Below are 18,585 nucleotides of genomic sequence, written 5' to 3' on the forward strand. Positions count from 1 at the left end.
AGCTCCAGGCTGGTGAGGCAAATCCTCACACCTTGGATTTGTGTGTGGTCTGCTTCTTCTTGTTCCTTGTTACCTTTAGTTAGAGAAAAGTTATATTCTGCCAAGAAACTCAGAGCAATTATAGTTTTTACTTGATATTCATCATTTCCGCCTCAGTGTCATGTGTAGCAACAGTTAGCCCTTGGTGTGTTATAAAATGCACTCCCAGAGAAAATTCAAAGTTTTACTTGATATAGGATTGCATCCTATTCAGATATGCTTGCTTAGCCTTGGATTGGGCACCTGTGGTGAGATTGCTTGCTTGTGTCTTTAAAAAACGTTAGCCTGAATATTATTAGTTATTGTCATGCCACTTACAAAGTAGCTTTGTATCCTAACTCACCTTTTATCCCTATCACTTAGGTGAGAATGAGCTTTGTCCAGGTATAGTTTTGGAACATTCCCTCTTTGCTTCTCTACCAACTTCTTGCTTTTGGCTCAGGATCATTGGAAGACTCTGTTGTCTACATTTACAGCCTGGGAGTGAGAATGTATGCACAATAGGGTAGCCCACAACCAGTGAGTATCAGGGAGCTGAAGGGAAATTGTCCCCCATTTCCAGTCTGAAAAGGGATGATTCTGAGGTGCCCTCAAGCAGGTTAAGATTCCAGGTGGCCACTAATGTGCTAATGTTTCATGTCTACTGTGTTGATGGCCTTTGGCACCAGTCCCCAGTCCCCACTTCCTCAGGCAAACTTCTCAGAGCTAGAGTGGACTTGTCCCCTCAGGTGACTTCTGGCCTTAGTTTGAATTTCACTGGAAGCAGCATCTGAAGCAGAGACTCTGGTGTTTTCAGTTTATTTGTCATGGAAATACTACTGGGACATGGTTGGACAGGCACCTAAAAGAGGAGAATGGGGTTACATTTCCCACACAGCAAGACTACACTAGATTTTGTAGAGTCACTGTTTAAGAGAGCAACAGGACCATGAGATGAGGTGGAGGAAATGGAAGTCAGAGGAAAAAAGGAGGTGAGGTGCAGGGTGACTGTCTTCATAGCAGAGACCGTTGGAATGACCTGACCTTCTCTATGAGCAAAAGGAATCATGTAGGCTAAGGGTTGCATCTGGACATATTTAGAAAACAGATTTGTCAAGATTAGCGGCTGCATTTGATTGGTACATGAGAAAAAGAACAAGTCAAGAATAACTCAGCCTTTCCCCCCACAGAACAAGTGTGTGTGTGTGTGTGTGTGTGTGTGTGTGTGTGTGTATGAACAGGAGTAGGAGGAAGTGGAAGTGTTTGGTTTTGTGCATTATCAGTTTGAGATGCGAGATGTAAGGTAGGGATTTGAATATGAGTCAGAATTTGAGGTGAGAGGAAGCCAGGTTTGTAGAAGTACTTTTGAGAATCACCAATCATCACCTTGGAAGGTTTCTTTCTGCTTAGTTAAGATTTCAGAAACAGGCTGGGCTTGATGGAACACCCCTTGTTGTCCCAGAACTTAAGGAGTAGATGTAGGAGGATCAGGAGTTCAGAGTCATCCTCAGCTACAGAATGTCTTCAAGGCTAGCCTGGGGGCTATATGAAACCCTGTCTCAAAACACCCTTCACCCTCAGAAAGAGATTTCAGAAATGATGTAACCAGAAAGTACTATAGAATATGTCATGTTTTGTTCTTTGAACAGATATATTGGAAAGATTTATTTTGTCTGCTCATGAGTGCCTACCTTATAAGTCATTTTATTTAAAAAAAAAAAAAGTAGTCTTTTACAAAGTGTTATTTAACATTCTATTGTTTAAAATGCGATTTTTTCCCCATTGCAAAAGAAACAAACTGTAACATATTTCAAGTAAAAGATTCTCTGATCCACTCACTTTACAGTCAACTTTTATCATCAGCCTCTCTCCTTAGCTATAGTGTAGTTAATGTTTGTTTAGAAAATGAAATTCTATAGGAAGAGGCCCAGGCTGAACTCTGTGTCTTCTCTTGTGGCTACATTTACTACCAGACACAATAGATCTCCCTGGGCAGCAACTGAGGTGGCCACTTGTATTGGACCCACCGTCATTGAACTTCCCAGAGCCTCCATACCATTAGGGACAAATAAGTATTCCACAGGGCTGTGGTTTAGTTCAAGAGCTTCCCTGTGAAGCACATGGCAGTTACCGAGAGACATTCCTGCCATGGTGGTTGACCCCACCGCCATGATGGTTGTCCTAGTTGAATGCCTGGCCTGTGCTGAGTGGGGGGTTGGGGGAGTGGGGGGATGGGGGGTGTTAGTGGAGGAAGATAAAGAAAATTTAAATGACAGTTGGTTATTTTATTTGTACATATGTAAATTCATGCTGTAAAAGCCAAGTCTAATGTGATTCCTCATTTTTCCTTAGAGAGTTTCCCCAAACTGTGGCTTTTTCATGTAGTTAGAATATGTGAATTTTATAATTGGTAATTGCTGTCCATTTGTATTATCTAATGTAGTAATTTGTACACATTTAAAATAGATATTAGTAGGGAAAATTGCTTTCCCCTCTTGTTTTTATTCTGTTTTTCTTCTTGACTATCTTTGACACCAACATTCTCTCTTACTCCTGGAGCCATGTTTTAGACATCATGCAGATTTCCAGAGTACCTCACTGTCAGTGACGTGGCTTGTGTCACTGAGGAAACAGTCTCAGTTGAGGGATTGTCTGAATCAGATTGGCCTGTCGTGTGTCTGAGGGAGAATTATTTTGAATGTTAATTGATGTGGAAGGCCCAGCCCACTGTGGGTGGCACCATGCCCTGGGCAGTGGTTCTGGGCTGTAGAAAGAAGCTAGCTAGGCATGAGCCTATGAGCAAGTCAGCAAGCAGACTCTTCAGTGGTTTCTGTTCCAAGTTCTTGCTTCAGTTCCTGCTTCCTATCCCAGCTTCTCTCAATAATGGACTGTGACCTAGGTGTTTAAGCCAAAACAAAACGAAACAAAAGCAACCCCCCCCCCCAATCCAACAAACAAAAATCCAACCCCCAAACCTTTCCTTACTCAGGTCACTTTGGGTCGTGGAATTTGTTGCAGCAACAGAATGAACTAGAGCATTCACCTTTGTTTGTGTCCCCGCAGCAGGAGTAGACCGATGTCCTGTCCCATCACCAGCTGCTGTGTTGTTGTGTCATAAACTATGAGCACTCATCAAACATTTCTTCAGTTTTATACTTGTGATTCAACATAATAGCTCTCCTGCTGTCTTGCTTTTCAAGTGATTTGTGTGTTCAGAGGGATAGGGGTGTGTGTGTGTGTGTGTGTGTGTGTGTGTGTGTGTGTGTGTATGTGTGTGAACATGTGTGGAAGACAGAATTTAGTATTAGGTGCCTTCTAATGTTGCTCTCTCTTACTCTGTTTGAGACAGGATCACTCACTGAACCCAGAGTTCACTGACTGGCCAGGGTGGCTGGCCTGTGAGCCAGCTGGATCTGCTTGTCTCACTCTGGAGTTACTCATGGAGTGGTGGACACTGCCGTGTCTGACTATTTTATGTTTGGAATCTGAATTCAGTTTCTCATGTTTTCATAGCACACTGAACCATCTCCTCAAATCCCTCAAGGCATTTTCTTAGTTTCTAATAATACTTTTAAATCAATCTGTCATTGATAGAAATGAATACCCAACTGGTCTGTAACAAGCTTTGTGAGAAAGCATTAATAGGTAACAATAAACCTACTGAGCCCTGGGCAAGATGATGCAGGAAACTGCCTCAAAGGAGGCGGGGGAAAGCCCGGGCTGCGGTGCCTTTAATCCCAGCACTTGGGCGGATCTCTGTGAGGTCAGCCTGTTTTACAGAGCGAGATCCAGGACAGGTACCAAAAACTACACAGAGAAACCCTGTCTCGAAAAACCAATAAATAGATACATAGATACATAGATAATAAACAAATAAACAAACGAATAAATAAATAAATGGAAAAAATCCAAGACAGAAAAATTAAAGACACTAAATAAAATGATGTTAAAAGGAAGAAAATCTCCCACAGACCCCACAAACAAACACACAAATCAATCTCACAACACTGGTAGGTAGCCCAGCATCCTAGAAGGTGAGGCAGGAGTTCCAGGGCAGAGTCAAAAGCGGACCAAGTGAAACAAAGTAAACTCCCTGTAATCCCAGCATTCCCGAGGTACCAGCTGAAGGATTAGGAATTTGAGGCCATCCTCAGCAATGCTGAATTGAAGATCATCAGCCTGCTCTGCTTGAGACCTCTCAGAAAAGAGAAGCAAAGAAAAGCGCAACCATCCACCTACAGATGAGGAAGTCAGACGTGGCCCCGCAGGGTCCCAGGATGCCCCCTGTAGACTGTCTGCTTGGCCATCTCTGTTTTATTACCAGAAGTCCAGTCAGACAGTCTCTGCAAAGCTTCCAGAGCTTCCGGGCGCCTGGCTTAGGCAGCAGATGGTTCTTTCCTGGTTCTGCAGGTCGCAGCAAAGTAGCTGTGCTCTCTGACCTGCAAGGACCACACTGTTGGTGAGGTGACTGGCTCTCTGGCCTTGCCTCCGGCGGTGGGGGCGGAGGGTGAGGAGCCCTTGTGCCCTGAGTTTCCGCTCTTAGTCCCAGGTGTGAATGAGCTGCTCAGTTTGCTCTTCCTTTGGGCTGAGCCTATAGGCCAGGACCTTGTAAGCACACTCTGCCTGTTAGCGCTGACTGCAGCTGGGCTCACAGTCGCCAGAACCAGGAAGCTCCCATTTTGACTGCTGTTGGGTTCAGGAGTTTCCCCTCTGGTGATCGTTAAGATATTCTTACAAAAATACCCAGGACTCATAATTTGTTAGGTAATATCCTGGAAACTGGCTCATGTGCCCGGTTTACTCTTAAGGAATGAAAACTGGTTGATTCCAGACTGCAGTGTGATCCCCAAATTGTGCATTTATATTCCCAATACAGTAACTGAGAGAGAACCTAACTGTATTAGAGTCATAAGAACTCAACTCTTTGGAGGGGGGAACCTCTGACCTAAATTTGGTCATCTGTGGTAAACCCCTTCCAGCCCCTGGCCACAGATTTACTCCTAATTGCTTTTATGACACTTGCTTAGATAGGACACCAGGACCCAAGCCAGCTGTTGCCTGTGCTGCTCCATTGCTCTTGGGGAATTGAGATTATGTGCTACTGATAGGCACTGTCAGCTATGATACATGTGCATCAGAATATCTTTATATTTTCACACACACTGGTTGCCACTGTGCTGCAGAATTGGACAGACAATGAGTAGGGGCTGTCTCTGTTGATTTAGACTTAGAAGCCAGAGAAGTTTATGGAGCTGTGGTAAAAATAGCTTCACTACAGGCATGTTGACGACTTCTTCATTGTGGGTTCTTTATCTGTTTTTTTTTTTTTCCTTTCTTTTTGGTAATGAAAACTAAGGCCTCACATCCTCATCAATTGCCCCACCACTGAGTTACATACCTAACAAAAAAAGTTACCCAATTTTGAGTTTGAGACATGTCATAGTAAACCTTAGGAAAATCAAGAAACAGCTGATATAATAGGAAACACACACTTTCAAAACCCAGCTGCACCTATTTGCAAATGATGCTGTCTAGGAGGGGGAACGTGTTGGAAGTCAGCGTGTCAGGCATCTCCTGGATAGTCAGGGGTGCACAGTGCATCTCGCTTCAGAAACCATTTGTATTGTAAATACAGTGCTTCCCTTCCCAAGTGCCCACTGCTATTGCTAGGGCTCTCAAAGGCTTCCCTTTTAACATGGGAGTTCTGTGACAGGCTCAAAAGCAGCTTCTGTCAGGTGTGGAAGGATGTGGAAGGTGGGTCGTTGCTAGAGCCCCTGGGTCACACATAGCCCCAAAGAAAGGAACTGGGGACTAGAATTAGTTTAATGTCACCTCAAGAGACATTATGATGATAGTAGAATTGTTCTGTTAACCCACAGTTGGTGTAAGCTGAGACATCAGGCATTCTTTTTCATGGTTGCTTGAGAAAAGAGAATGTGTGCTATCCCAGTTGTTATAACTGAAATCCTCCCTTTCTCTGTAGGATCAAAGTGCTTAACGTTGCTGGTTGAAATTCATCCTGTCAACAATGTGAAGGTTCTGAAAGCAGTGGATAGCTGTATTTGGGTACAGGTAAGCAAGCCTGCCACCTATCACTTGTCTCATTAATCAGAAGATGTGACCTCTACGGAGGAAAGTCCTTGTTTACAAAGTGCTTTCACACAGGTTAGCTCATTTGGCCCTCTAAGCACAGTTCCAGATGTGAAAGCTGCAAGCATCAATGCTTCCCTTGTAAACATGGAGACAAGAACTCAGACCCAGCTGCCTCAGCTCTGCTATACCTGTAAGGCAAGGTTTTCACATGATAAAACATCAAATATTAAAATAACTCTGTGGTAAGCTTTAGAATTGTTTATTTCACATATTGACCTGGTTGACAGACTAGTTATCTGATTAATGATAGTAAATTCTTGACTTTAGCAACAGCATGGATTGCTACAGAAACAGTTTGTGGATAATGTGGGTGGACAAGTCAGTTTTTATTTGAAGATTCCATCTACACGTGTGCATTCTTGTGCTTATGAAGGTTTATTTGCAATTCAAAATTACCACTTATGGCACTTGGCCAGGCATTTGCTGAGCAGGTGAGTCACTTGCTTGTGCATCCCTAGCTGAGGTGATGCTCTGACTTGTTTCCATGCTTACATTGTAGACAAGAGGTGTTCACTACCTAGTGCCGTGCGTTTTTAACTTTTGTACTTTTCTTATGATGTGACTGAAATGATGTCCCAGTGTTGTGTTGAAGTATTGTCTAGTGTTTCTAAGAGTACAAAGGTTGTGATGTGTCTTACAGTAATGTGTGTGTTATCTAAATAAGCTTTGTTCGGGTATGTTATTGATTTGCGGGCCATAAGCTCAAAGTTAATGAATCAATAAGATGTGTGACATGAGGTGTATTTCAACAGAAACACACAGACAAGAGTATATATTCATCTGTTTACAAGAGTGTGAACAGAGGTTTGTAGGGAGGGACCTAATCTATTTGGCCTGTGATCAAGTTTAGTATTCAGTACCCAGGGTCTTTGGTAGTTACCAAAGCGAGGTTTGATTATACACAAACGTGCTAGAGCATCATTTCCCATGCCTAACTTCATGTTCTGCTGTCTTTTAATCTCTCCTGTAGTGTCTGCTTCAGCCCCAGGTTGTAGTTGTTTTATTACTCTTAACTCTCTGGGGACCCTCTACTCAGCTCCCAAATGAATTCACATGGAGGCTTATTCTTTCTCATGAATGCTCAGCCTTAGCTTGGCTTGTTTCTTCCAAGCTTTTCTTTTTTTCTTTTTGGTTTTTCAAGACAGGGTTTCTCTATGTAGCTTTGCGCCTTTCCTGGAACTCGCTTTGGATACCAAGTTGGCCTCGAACTCACAGAGATCAGCCTGCCTCTGCCTCCTGAGTGCTGGGATTAAAGGTGTGCACCACTGCCTGGCCCAAGCTTTTCTTAACTTAAATTATCCATCTAACTTTTGCCTCTGGGCTTTTTCCTTTCTCTACTTCTGTATACCTTTCTTTACTTTTTTCTCCGTGTCTGGCTGTATAGCTGGATGGCTGGACCCTGAAGTCTTCCTCCTTCCTGTCTCATTCCTTGATCTCCTTCTAGATTTCTCCTTCATTTTATTCTTTGCCTGCAAGCCCCACCTATCCTTTCTCCTGCCTCGCTATTGGCTGTTCAGCTCTTTATTAGACCAATCAGGTGTTTTAGACAGGCACAGTAACACAGCTTCACAGAATTAAACAAATGCAACATAAAAGAATGCAACATGGGGCCAGAGAGATGGCTCAGTGGTTAAGATCACTGACTGCTTTTCCAGAGGGCCGGGGTTCAATTCCCAGCACCACATGGCAGCACATGACTGTCTGTAACTCCAGTTCCAGGGACCTGACACCTTCACACAATGCACATGAAATAAATTTAAATAAATAAAAAAAAATAATAATAAAAGAATGCACTACATCTTTGTGTCATTAAACAAATGTTCCACAACATAAACAAATGTAACACATCTTAAAATAGTATTTCACGACACCAACCTGCAGCCAATGGACTGCTTCTTCCCTGTGTCAGGGGAGGGTTTGACCCCCTCCCCTCCCCTCCCCCTCCCCTCCCCTCCCCTCCCTCCCCTCCCCTCCCCTCCCCTCCCCTCCCCCTCCCCTCCCCTCCCCTCCCCTCCCCTCCCCCCCCTCCCCTCCCCTCCCCCTCCCCTCCCCTCCCCTCCCCTCCCCTCCCTTCCCCCTTCCCTCCTCTCCCCTCCCTTCCCCTTCCCCTCCGGTTTTGCTGTATTTGCCTACCCCTCCTTTTGCTTGCAGATGGCCCCAGCCTGGAGCTTGCAAACTGTTTCTCTTTCTTTGGGAACCAACTTTGTCTGCACTGCTACAGTGCAGGGATGCTGTGGGGCAGAACAGACTTCCCTTTCCTGGCTTGGTTTTGGATTCCCAACATTCGCACCCAGGCAGGGTGAATGATCATGACAAAATTCAAGGATGAGGACAGATAAGGAGCTGGGGCAGAGGAGAAGTGCATTGTTCTCTTTCATTGTGCAGACCAAGCTGGCTTGAACTGAGAGCCATGCCTCTGCCTCAAGAATCTGGCTTAAAAGCGTGCACTACCAGGTCCCACAAGAGTTTTTATAAGTATATGGTTATACAATGTTGCAAATACATTAAAAGCTACTTGGTAATCATGAAAAGTGGTTAAAATGGCGAAATTTCTGTTGTATGAGTTTTGTCTCAGCTAGAATTAATTAAAAGTACATAATACATAGCTATATTTTTTTGGCCAAAGACAAATGTCTCCACCCAAATGAAATAAACCCCATGCTCATTCCACCGGCCCATCCCAGCTCCTTTTCCTACCCCTCTCCCTCATACCCTCACCTCTAGAGGTGAGAACCTCAAGCCTCTGCCCATGACACATTTACCTCCTGCTCCGTTCCTCTCCCTGGCAGAGATGCACCCCTCCACAGTCCACCAAGTCTGGTCTGTACTGTGTTCTGTCCCCTTTCTTTTTTAATCAGCCATCTACAGTCATAAATGTTTCTATCTGCGCTGGCAGTCTTGGTCGCCAATGTCAGAGGAACTACAGTTGAAGTCCTCACATGACACCCTTTGAGAGTTCTCTCCTGCCTGAGGTCACCCAGAGGCACACCTTTCCACACACCTACACTCCATCCAATGACAGATTCTTGCTGCATTTGTGAAGCTGGTTCCCTAACTGCACCTCATAACAACAGAAGATAACCACCATAGGCCTTATAGAATCACTTTCCCGCGGTTAGCATGTGAAGACTAGTCAGAGGCTCACAGATTGGCAATCATATGGCTCTTGAGTCCCTCACTGTCCTGTGTAGGCATGCCGCTCCTGCAAACATTATAAAGCTTCCTCCTCCTTGTCTCCCTATTCTTTGTTAAAGTTCAAGGATAATTGTATCGGAGTTTAGAAGAAAAACATACCAGGGCAGGTAAACTATAACTCTTAGTGGCTATCCAGAGGAGAATGGAGGGGGGAAACAGCTGTACTACTTCAGTTAAGCCATCATGGAGATCAGCACAGCAGCAGCAGTCACATGATGGAGAGTGATGTTCGGGTTATTAGAGAGCCCAATCTGTCAGGGTAAAGCACCCTCTGTCATTACAGGGATATTCCACCCATCTCTTTAACATGGCTTAAAGTGAGCCTGCTTTTCTAGGGCTGGTCCTTCCTTTCTGAGGGGCACCCTCGGCCAGGTCATGGACCTATCTACCTGGATTAACTCTTAAGGAGGCTGAAACATTCTTCCTGGACACACCATCTTCTTAAAGGACAGCTCCCTGTCTTAAGCACTGAGCTCTACAGTCACATGTATGGTGCTGTTCATCTCAGACCTTTCCACAGCTTCATTGTGCAGGGTGTCTTATCTGTACACATTCTAGAAGTTATTAATAATTAGCTCTGTATTGTTTTTGTAGCCAAATTCTATATTGCTGTCTATTATGTAATTTTAAGGTTGTTGCTGAGAAGAAAGTCATAGAGCTAGTGGCTTGCTCTGCAGTTCTAGAAGGGAGATTCAACAGTGGTTACTTAAAGAAATGGATCTGTTCTACTTCTGATCTATTATAGAAAGTAAGGGCAGCAATAATAGAAAATCCAGTATCTATGAAACTGAGCCATAAACAGTTATGTCCTTTTATAATGTTTTAAGTTTTGGGGTGCCAGGGAACGAAATGCACTGGTATAACTCCTAGTAAGTTGCTTTCCTATGAAAAGGCTGGCTTCGTGTCTGCCACTCTTTTGATGATGAAAGGATCGTGCATTGGCACCATCTCCTGCCAGTTTTCCCTCATTATCACAGCTGGCAGGGTCAACCTCGTGCTGTGGGCAGACACGCAGTGGAGAGCATGTTGACAGTGTGCTGCTCAAGCCCTCTCTTCCCAGCAGCCTAACTTTGAGCCTTATAAATCTTTACCGCTTGCCACATCAAGAGTCCCTGTTCTTTCTTGGAAAGTCCCTGGTGACTTTGCTCTTTGTGTCTCAGATGTGGGAGTCTGGAAATTGCAGCAGGGACTGTGTTTATGTGGTTCTCAATTATATACTAGGCTTAGTTTCACAATAAATGTCTCTGTGTGAAATAAAACATATTGTATAAATGTCATTTGCATCGCTTCTGATTGGCTTTGGAATCAAATATTTCAAACAGGAAGCATCATATTGTAGACACTCCTCTCTTTGTCTTATGCTCAAAAGAATGGTGATAAAGTTGTACCTGGTGTCAACCTCCCCCTAGAAAACTGAGGTCCTCAGAGGTTCCTTCCTCTACTTGCTTGACCTTTGACATGTCTACGTGTGAGTCCCCTAAAATATTCTGTGGTTCTCAGTTCCTTGCATAGCATGTAGCAGTAACTGTAATCAAACAACTACCAAAGTACCAGTACAAGCAAAAATAGTTGTTTATGTTTTACAATTCCCTTTCTACAGTTCCTCTACCCCCATGTTGAAAGTCATCTTCTACAGAACCACCTGTTACTGATTTCAGAAGAGAAATGTAAGTGTATCTCAAGGTAACATACAGGGGTGTGTGCACAGTCTCTTAGTGAAAGAGGAAGTCTGTTGAATCGGTTGGATATTTTTACCATTGCCAAGGGTCTGCTTACCTCTGATGTCCATTTGAGACCTAGAATTCCTGTGAGAGCTTTCCTGAACCTCTGCTCAGTTTCCTTGTCTTGGAAAAGGAATAGCTCATGTATACATACATGTCCAGTTTGTTGACTTGTAGAACAGTTACACTGTTTCCTTTAAGATGCCTGTCTGTCAGAGTGGATGACTGTAATCAAGGTTAAGGAGCTTGGGTGGAGAGAAGGAAGGAGAGGCTTGGTTGCTTGAAGAATTCCAGGCAGCTCTAAAGCACACAGTAGCATGACCAAACTCAAGCAGAAGTGATGCCAGAGGTTACGGCCTTTCAAGATGTTTTCAGATTTGGGAAGGAGTGCAGACAAACCCCACTGGTACTTACCAACAAGCAGGCTTTCATGTTGAGGTGAAACTATGGGTTGACTTATGTTTGGAAGGACATTGCGTTATATTTATGTTTAGTTTCTACGTTTTGGCTCATTTTTTGGTGCCACATTTTGTTTTGTAATTAGAACCAGCAGAACATAAGTGTGCCTAAACCTAAATTGTTACTATTATTACAAATTGAATTAAAGTGTTACAGATTTTGTTCATGTGATGTTACCCCTAAAAATACCTCATACATATACATAAGTGTATATATCTGCATTTCTACCTATATTAATACATATATATATGTGTGTGTGTATATATATATATATATATATATATATATATATATATATATATTGAGAAATTAGAGGTGAACCCCACTAATGAGGCTCTTGTTAGTTGTATCTAAGACTGATGATACAAGAGTGGCAAACATTGTGGAGGGAAGCAAGGCAGCAGAGGGCTATATGCTCCATAGATTATAACACTAAGGAGAGAACTAAATGTGGGTCTGGGAACACACTGTCAGCAGGGAGAGTGGTGGGCTTGGAAGTGTCACGTGGTCCCTGTGTAGCTGTTAGAAGAACAGCACTGATGGTTTTTTCTGAATGGTAAAAATATCTTTTTTTGGTTTATTTTTTTAAAGATATTGATCGGTTTCATATCCAGGTCACAAGAGAAGATGGAAACAGAGTGGTAAAGATTGAAATCCTTTTCCTTCAGAACTCTCTTGGGGGAATGGGGGAGGCTATGTTTCTGGCTTCTAAAGACAGGTGAACTCCATTGACATAAAACATTTCTTTGATGTCTTTTGAATGACGGCCTTTCTGTTAGGACATGTGAAGCAGAACAAAGATGTGTGGAGGGGTTAGGGACCCTCCTCTACCTCACACCCAGTGGGCCCTGAGTCTCTCCACAGTCCTGCTTGCTTGTGCAAACCTGTCCAAGGTTAGACACACACATAGGGGAAATCAATTGTTTGTATCAAACAGAATCATAATATGTAATTTAATGTCTACCTTTGTGTTTGCTATTTTACTTCGGTTTTAGCAAGTAGGAAAATGACTACTCGTCCGCCTCTGACGTTTCTGTGTGCACACATATCACAGATAGGACCACGACTTCCGTACTCTACCACCCTCCTTTGGTCTGGCATATGTCTTTCCATATTCTTCCCCATGTTCATTACATTATGTTGATTCCACATTTATCTCACTTGTGATAAACTCTGGCTTGGTTTATTATTAACTCATGTGTGTGATTATTTCTAGATGTCTCTAAGCCAGCTAGAATAGGTTCAGTTTATTTTCTTAGGAAGTACATGGTAGCCCTTGGCAGGGTGTCTGTGATGTTTTAGCCAGTCTGCTGTGTTTGGACCTTTACAAGTTGTACCTGTGTTTCCACCTTTACACGTTGATACCTTCATTTCTTTGGCCTTAACCCTCAGATATGGATGACTGGGTTGTTGGGATATGCACTTAACAAGTTTCAGGAGGGTCTGCCAGCTGCTTCCCCAAAACCTAGTTTTACACAGTATGAGAGTATCAGGTAAATTTACCTTCAGCATTTCCCAGTGTCATGGGTGTGAAAACCTACCGCCACTTTAGTCTGTATTTCTTTGACTGTCTACTAAATTTGGGCATCTTCTCTGTTTACTATTTAAATTTGCTATAGGGAAATTTATTGATTATATCCTTATCTGTTTTTCTATTTGGTTACCTTTACCTTGAGAATTTTTATGAGCTCTGAATATATAGATATTAAAATGGTTTATTCAATGTTTGGTCTATGAGATAACCTTCAATTTTTTACACTTATTTATGGTGATTTGTGGTGTGTTTGAAAGTGTATATGTGTATGTGTGAGTGTATATGTGTGTGTGGGCATGTATGTGTGTGCATGTGAGTGTATGCATGTGTGTATGTGTGTGTGTGTGTGAGATGGGATGAGTATGGAGATCAGAGAACTTTTACATGTGGGTTCCAGGGATCACACTCAGGTTGTAAAACTTGGTGGCAGGCACCTTTACCCCACAGCCCTCAAAATAATCTTCTCTGAGAATGTTTCTTTGAAGACTGAAGTTATACAAACAAAACAGAAACGGGAAGTGACATTCACTAACCATGCAGCTACTGTTGAAAGCCTCGAACCAACAGAGCTGGCTGGAAACTAAGCGGGGATGGGGTGGGTGGGTGTGGCTGTGTGGCTGTGGCTGTGTGGCTGTGTGGGTGGGGGTGGGTAGGGCTAGGGATGGAGGGGGCATGTGGGTGTGGCTGTGTGGGTGTGGCTCTGTGGCCCTGGCTGCTGATGACCCAGGAGGAGTGGCAGTTAGATCTGGACGCAGCTATGAGAACATGGAGGGCGTTAAGCACACATTAGATGGGAGTGAGCGGCAGCTAAGAACCAGTGAAAGATGTGGAGCCAATGGTGCTGTGGGGAGAGCCAGAGGGGAGCTCCTCCCGCTGTGACAGCTTCTGCCCACACTCGGGCAGCTTTGGTGGCAGCTCCTATACGGTGTGTAATTCTACTCTTCGCCAAACATGACACAGTGCCACTGCCACCACTGCTCTCTAAGTGAGGTCACCCCAGAGGGACACAATGCAGGCCTCCCATGGATATCAACAAAGCATGGCATATCAAGTTGCAGGAAGACTAAGCACCTCCCCTCATATTAAGGCTGGGCAAGGCGACCCAGTGTGAGGAGTAGGTTCCCAAAAGCCAGCAAGAGTCAGAGACATTGTTAGGACACCCACAGGAAGACCAAACTACACAATTGTAATATATATGCAGAGTGTCTAGGTCAGACCCAGGCAGGCTCTCTGATTGTCAGTTCAGTCTCTGTGAGCTCCTATGAGCCCAGGTTAGTTGATTCTGTGAGTTTTCTTACGGTGTCCTTGACCCTTCTGGCTTGTCACACGGCTTTGGCTGAAAAGATTCCCAAGCCTGTTCCCTGGACCCAGAGTCCATACATGTAGAGACAGGTGGAGTTAGAGGGTACAGATAGGTGCTCTGGGGTCCTTGACATCACTTCCCAGTGGTGTGGACCCAGGAGAGCCAGACACAGCGCTGTGTGGGCCCTGTTGTGTTCACCTGAGTTCCGGCAGCACTGACAAGTTCCTTTCGGGTTGGAGAGGTGTGGTAGTATTGTGTTCCCCAAAATACTGTGCACCCTAATAAATTTATCTGGGGTCAGAGAACAGACAGCCACTAGATACAGAGGCTAGAAAATGGTGGCATTCACACCTTTAATCCTAGCCTTCCAGAGGCAAAAATCCCTCTGGATCCCTGTGAGTTCAAGGCCACATTAGAAACAGCCAGGCATGGTGACACACGCCTTTAATCCCAAGAAGTGAGATTGTCCTGTTACGTGGCATGAATTCAAGAAAAAGCCGCTTGCCTGTGGCCTTGTGGGCCCCAGCTCAGACCTGAGCTACACTGTGGTGGCTCACGCCGGTTGAATTTACTGAAGGAGACAGAGGCAGGAGGATCCCAAGTTTGAGGCAAACCTAGGAGGCTTGCTAAGGAGAAGCTTTGGCCAGGGACAAACTACAAATGGTGGCGGTGAGACCATGGAGGCAGCGGCTGCTCCACATTGCTGGCTGCTTCTCATCATGTTGGTGACTGCTGTGATGCTGCTACCTGGGACAAAGAATTTACTACTGCTTGTTCAGAGAAAAATTGCCAGGACCATCACGTTACAAGAAAGTATCAGCAAAGGTCAGTTTGGAAAAGTTTGGCAAGACAAATGGTGGGGAGAAATTGCTGTGAAGATGTTCTCTTCTAGGGAAGAACATTCGTGGTTCTGAGAGACAGACATTTATCAGATTGTGATTGCTCCAAACCACAGAGGAGGCACACACACAACACACACACACAAATGTCTGCAGGGAACCATGACCATGTCTAACAGTGACTTTGAAATCTTCAAAAAGGTGACAGGATCCCACAATGATGATTCCACATGGACTATGATAAAGCCATTAGCTGATTAATACCACGGAAAGATCGACTTTGGACTACAAACTGCTCAGGACAATTTTGAGATGGCTAGCTGAGATGATCCAGCCTGACAGACTACCTGAACAAGGACTTGAAACAAGCCCTGCACTTTCTCATTATGCAGCGGTGGGACAAATGATACAAGACTTGACAATTAACCCAAAAATTTTCTTTTCAGGATCCCCTAAAGATGGAAGTAATTTAAGAAAACAACACCCACATCCCCAAGTGGTGGCATGGGAGGTTTTCGGTCATTTAATGAATTATGGATATTGTCATTGTTTATGATAGTTGGTTACAAGTTGTTAATTGTTAATGGTCAGGAAAAAAGGTGAACAAGGAGATTAGATTCAGAGTTTTTGTTTTAAAAAAAGAAAAGAGAGAATATAGATATGAGGTAGATATGAATCTACTCTGAGAAAAAAAGATAAGAATAATAGGATAAATGGGTAGATCACTGAATCCACTGTAAAAAGAAAAAGGGGAAGATATAAAAATGACAAAAGGTATACTACTGAATCTGTTATGAAAAGAAAAAAGATAGAATAGGGATATGATAAGATAAAAAGGTTAATTATTAAATCTACATTTAAAAAGGAACTACTTGTTTTAAATAGGATAAGTAATGAAAATTTTTTTGCCTGAGTTTATCAAATGTTACCGGACTGGACATTGTTATGTATTAATGGAGTTTTTTGTCTGAATCTGTCAAATGTTAATGGACTAGACATCATTAATGTAATCTTGACTGTGTGTATTGTAGATACTTCTTGGATATGATTTTTCTTGAATTATAAACTTCTTTTAATTTTAGACAAAAAAGGGGAAATGTGGTGGTATCGTGTTCCCCAAAATATTGTGCACCCTAATAAATTTATCTGGGGTCAGAGAACAGAACAGCCACTAGATACAGAGGTTAGAAAATGGTGGCATTCACACCTTTAATCCTAGCATTCCAGAGACAGAAATCCCTCTGGATCTCTGTGAGTTCAAGGCCACATTGGAAACAGCCAGGCATGGTGACTCACACCTTTAATCCCAAGAAGTGAACCTTTAATCCCAGGGAATGATGGCAGAAAGTAGAAAGATATATAAAGCGTGAAGACCAGAAACTAGAAGCATTTGGCTGATTAAGCATTCAGGCTTCAAGCAGCGCAGTTCAGCTGAGATCCATTTGGATGAGGACTCAGAGGCTTCCAGTCTGAGGAAGCAGAATCAGCTGAGGAATTGGTGAGGTGAGGAAGCTGTGACCTGTTCCTTCTCTCTGATTTTCTAGCATTCACCACAATAACTGGCCTCAGGTTTGATTTTATTAATAAGAACTTTTAAGAGTCCTGCTACAGAGAGGGTTCGGGCCTAAAGCTGCACCAACCAGAGGCTCCTCTCCAGGTCCAGCTCGGGGTCGAGGGTTTGTGTTTTATGGTTTGGTGTTTGCTTGATAGGCATTTTGAGGAGAATGACTTGGGCCTGGAATTTCACATGCTAAGCACATGCTCTGCCACATGCTAAGCCACTGAGTCATATCCCTTGCACTTAGAAAGTAAACTATTTTTTTTTCTCTCTTTTTTTTTTTTTTAGTTCTGTTCTTGTATTGTCTCTCAGTCTGGCCTGGAACTTGTGATCCTCCTACTTCAGTGTCCTGAATGCTGATATTATAGATGTGGACTACTGTGCCCAGTTTGTGAGTGCATGTACATACATGTATGTAGGTGTATATTTTGTGTGTGTACATCCGTGTATATGCTGATGTGTGCTTGTATGTTGGTGTGTTTGTGTGTTCATGCTGGCATGTGTATGTGTTCTTGTATGTATGTATATATATGCCAATGTGTGTGTATATGTGTGTGTAGGCCAGAGGTCAAACTTGAGTGTGATTCTTCAGATACCATCTATTTTGAGGTAGGATCTCTCACTGGCTTGGGGCTTGCTAATGAGGCTACACTGGGTAGCCAGCTAGTCCTAGGGGACATCCTGTCTCTGTCTGCTCATGCACTGTGCCTGTTTTTTTTTTTTCCTGTGAGTCCTGAGGGTCAGCTGCAGGTTCTCAAGGTTACAAGACATTACTTTATCCACTGAGCCATCTCCCATTCCCCTGGAGTGGCATTCTTAGCTCTTTCTGTGAAGTCCTTGTAAAATCTACTGATATGTAAGAAAAGTGCCAGATGTTAGGATTCTGTGTTTCACAGCTTAATCCAACCTCTCTGGGTCTCAGTTGTCCCAAGAGTGACCATACACTTCTGACCCTCCCACATGCTGGGAGGATAGTCATGTGCCACAGGCTGGCTTGTGGGGAGCTGGGTTAATGCTTTTGTGTATTAGGCAAGGACTCCACTGAGCTATGTCCCCTACCCTGATCCTTTGATTTTAAATTTCTATTGTTCTTTGAGACATTTTACATTTGAAATATTATTAATGTGCTCTTATTTCATCTTCCTTCATTTTTAGAAGCAGTCCTTGAGTAATATTAAGTTCTAGAAACACTCAAGACTCGTAGAGTTGGCAGACGTGCTTAGGAGCATGCATGCTCATTGGGAAGGTTATAGTCCTAAGGTGTAACTAATAGAGGCACACGAAAGTCCCACAGGAATACAGAGCCAAGGAACTTTGCTTTTGTATAGGGATTCTGAGGTGAAGTTTTGTCTAAGAGGCAATCCAAGTCAGATTTTGAAGGGTGAGAGTCAAGTATTGCTGATGGATGGGAAATGCCATCCCTTTATGTGTTGTGAAATACATAAAGGAGAGACCATGACCAAAGCCACTGGTTGGTGAACAGCTCAGCTGGACTCTACAGTGTTCTCTGTTAGGTCTGAGTGCTTCCTTGGTATCATGAGCCTTTGTCTTTGGAGACCTGACCGAAGGGGTATGATTACAGCAGGAAGTTATAAACTTCTGTTAGTACATGCTTGTGGAAGGTGTGGCCTCTGCAAAACTGACTGTTAAGCTGAGAAGAACAGAGCGCAGGGCATTAGGAAAGAGGCGATGATGCCTTAAACATTTTATAGAAAAAGCGTTTATGTTATGGATGTGGGGGAGGTGCTAATAATAAAGCAGGGGCATTTACATGTGTCACAGGGATAGGATATGTGTGAATAAAG

At 43.4% G+C, this 18,585-nt stretch overlaps 1 protein-coding gene across 4 annotated transcripts in view; it reads left to right on the top strand.

Annotated features, from left to right (window-relative positions):
- The window catches only part of LOC118579697 (gamma-secretase activating protein), a 99,918-nt gene that overhangs the window by 21,178 nt on the left and 60,155 nt on the right, over positions 1-18,585 (top strand). For all 4 annotated transcript variants that reach the window (XM_036181247.1, XM_036181246.1, XM_036181248.1 and 1 more), the window contains 3 exons: positions 6,002-6,090; positions 10,967-11,033; positions 12,138-12,187. In XM_036181247.1, coding sequence (XP_036037140.1) covers positions 6,002-6,090; positions 10,967-11,033; positions 12,138-12,187 — 206 coding nt within the window. The remainder of the gene's footprint in view (positions 1-6,001; positions 6,091-10,966; positions 11,034-12,137; positions 12,188-18,585) is intronic.

This window comes from Onychomys torridus, chromosome 3 (assembly GCF_903995425.1).
Source record: "Onychomys torridus chromosome 3, mOncTor1.1, whole genome shotgun sequence".
Classification (NCBI taxonomy): Eukaryota; Metazoa; Chordata; class Mammalia; order Rodentia; family Cricetidae; genus Onychomys; species Onychomys torridus.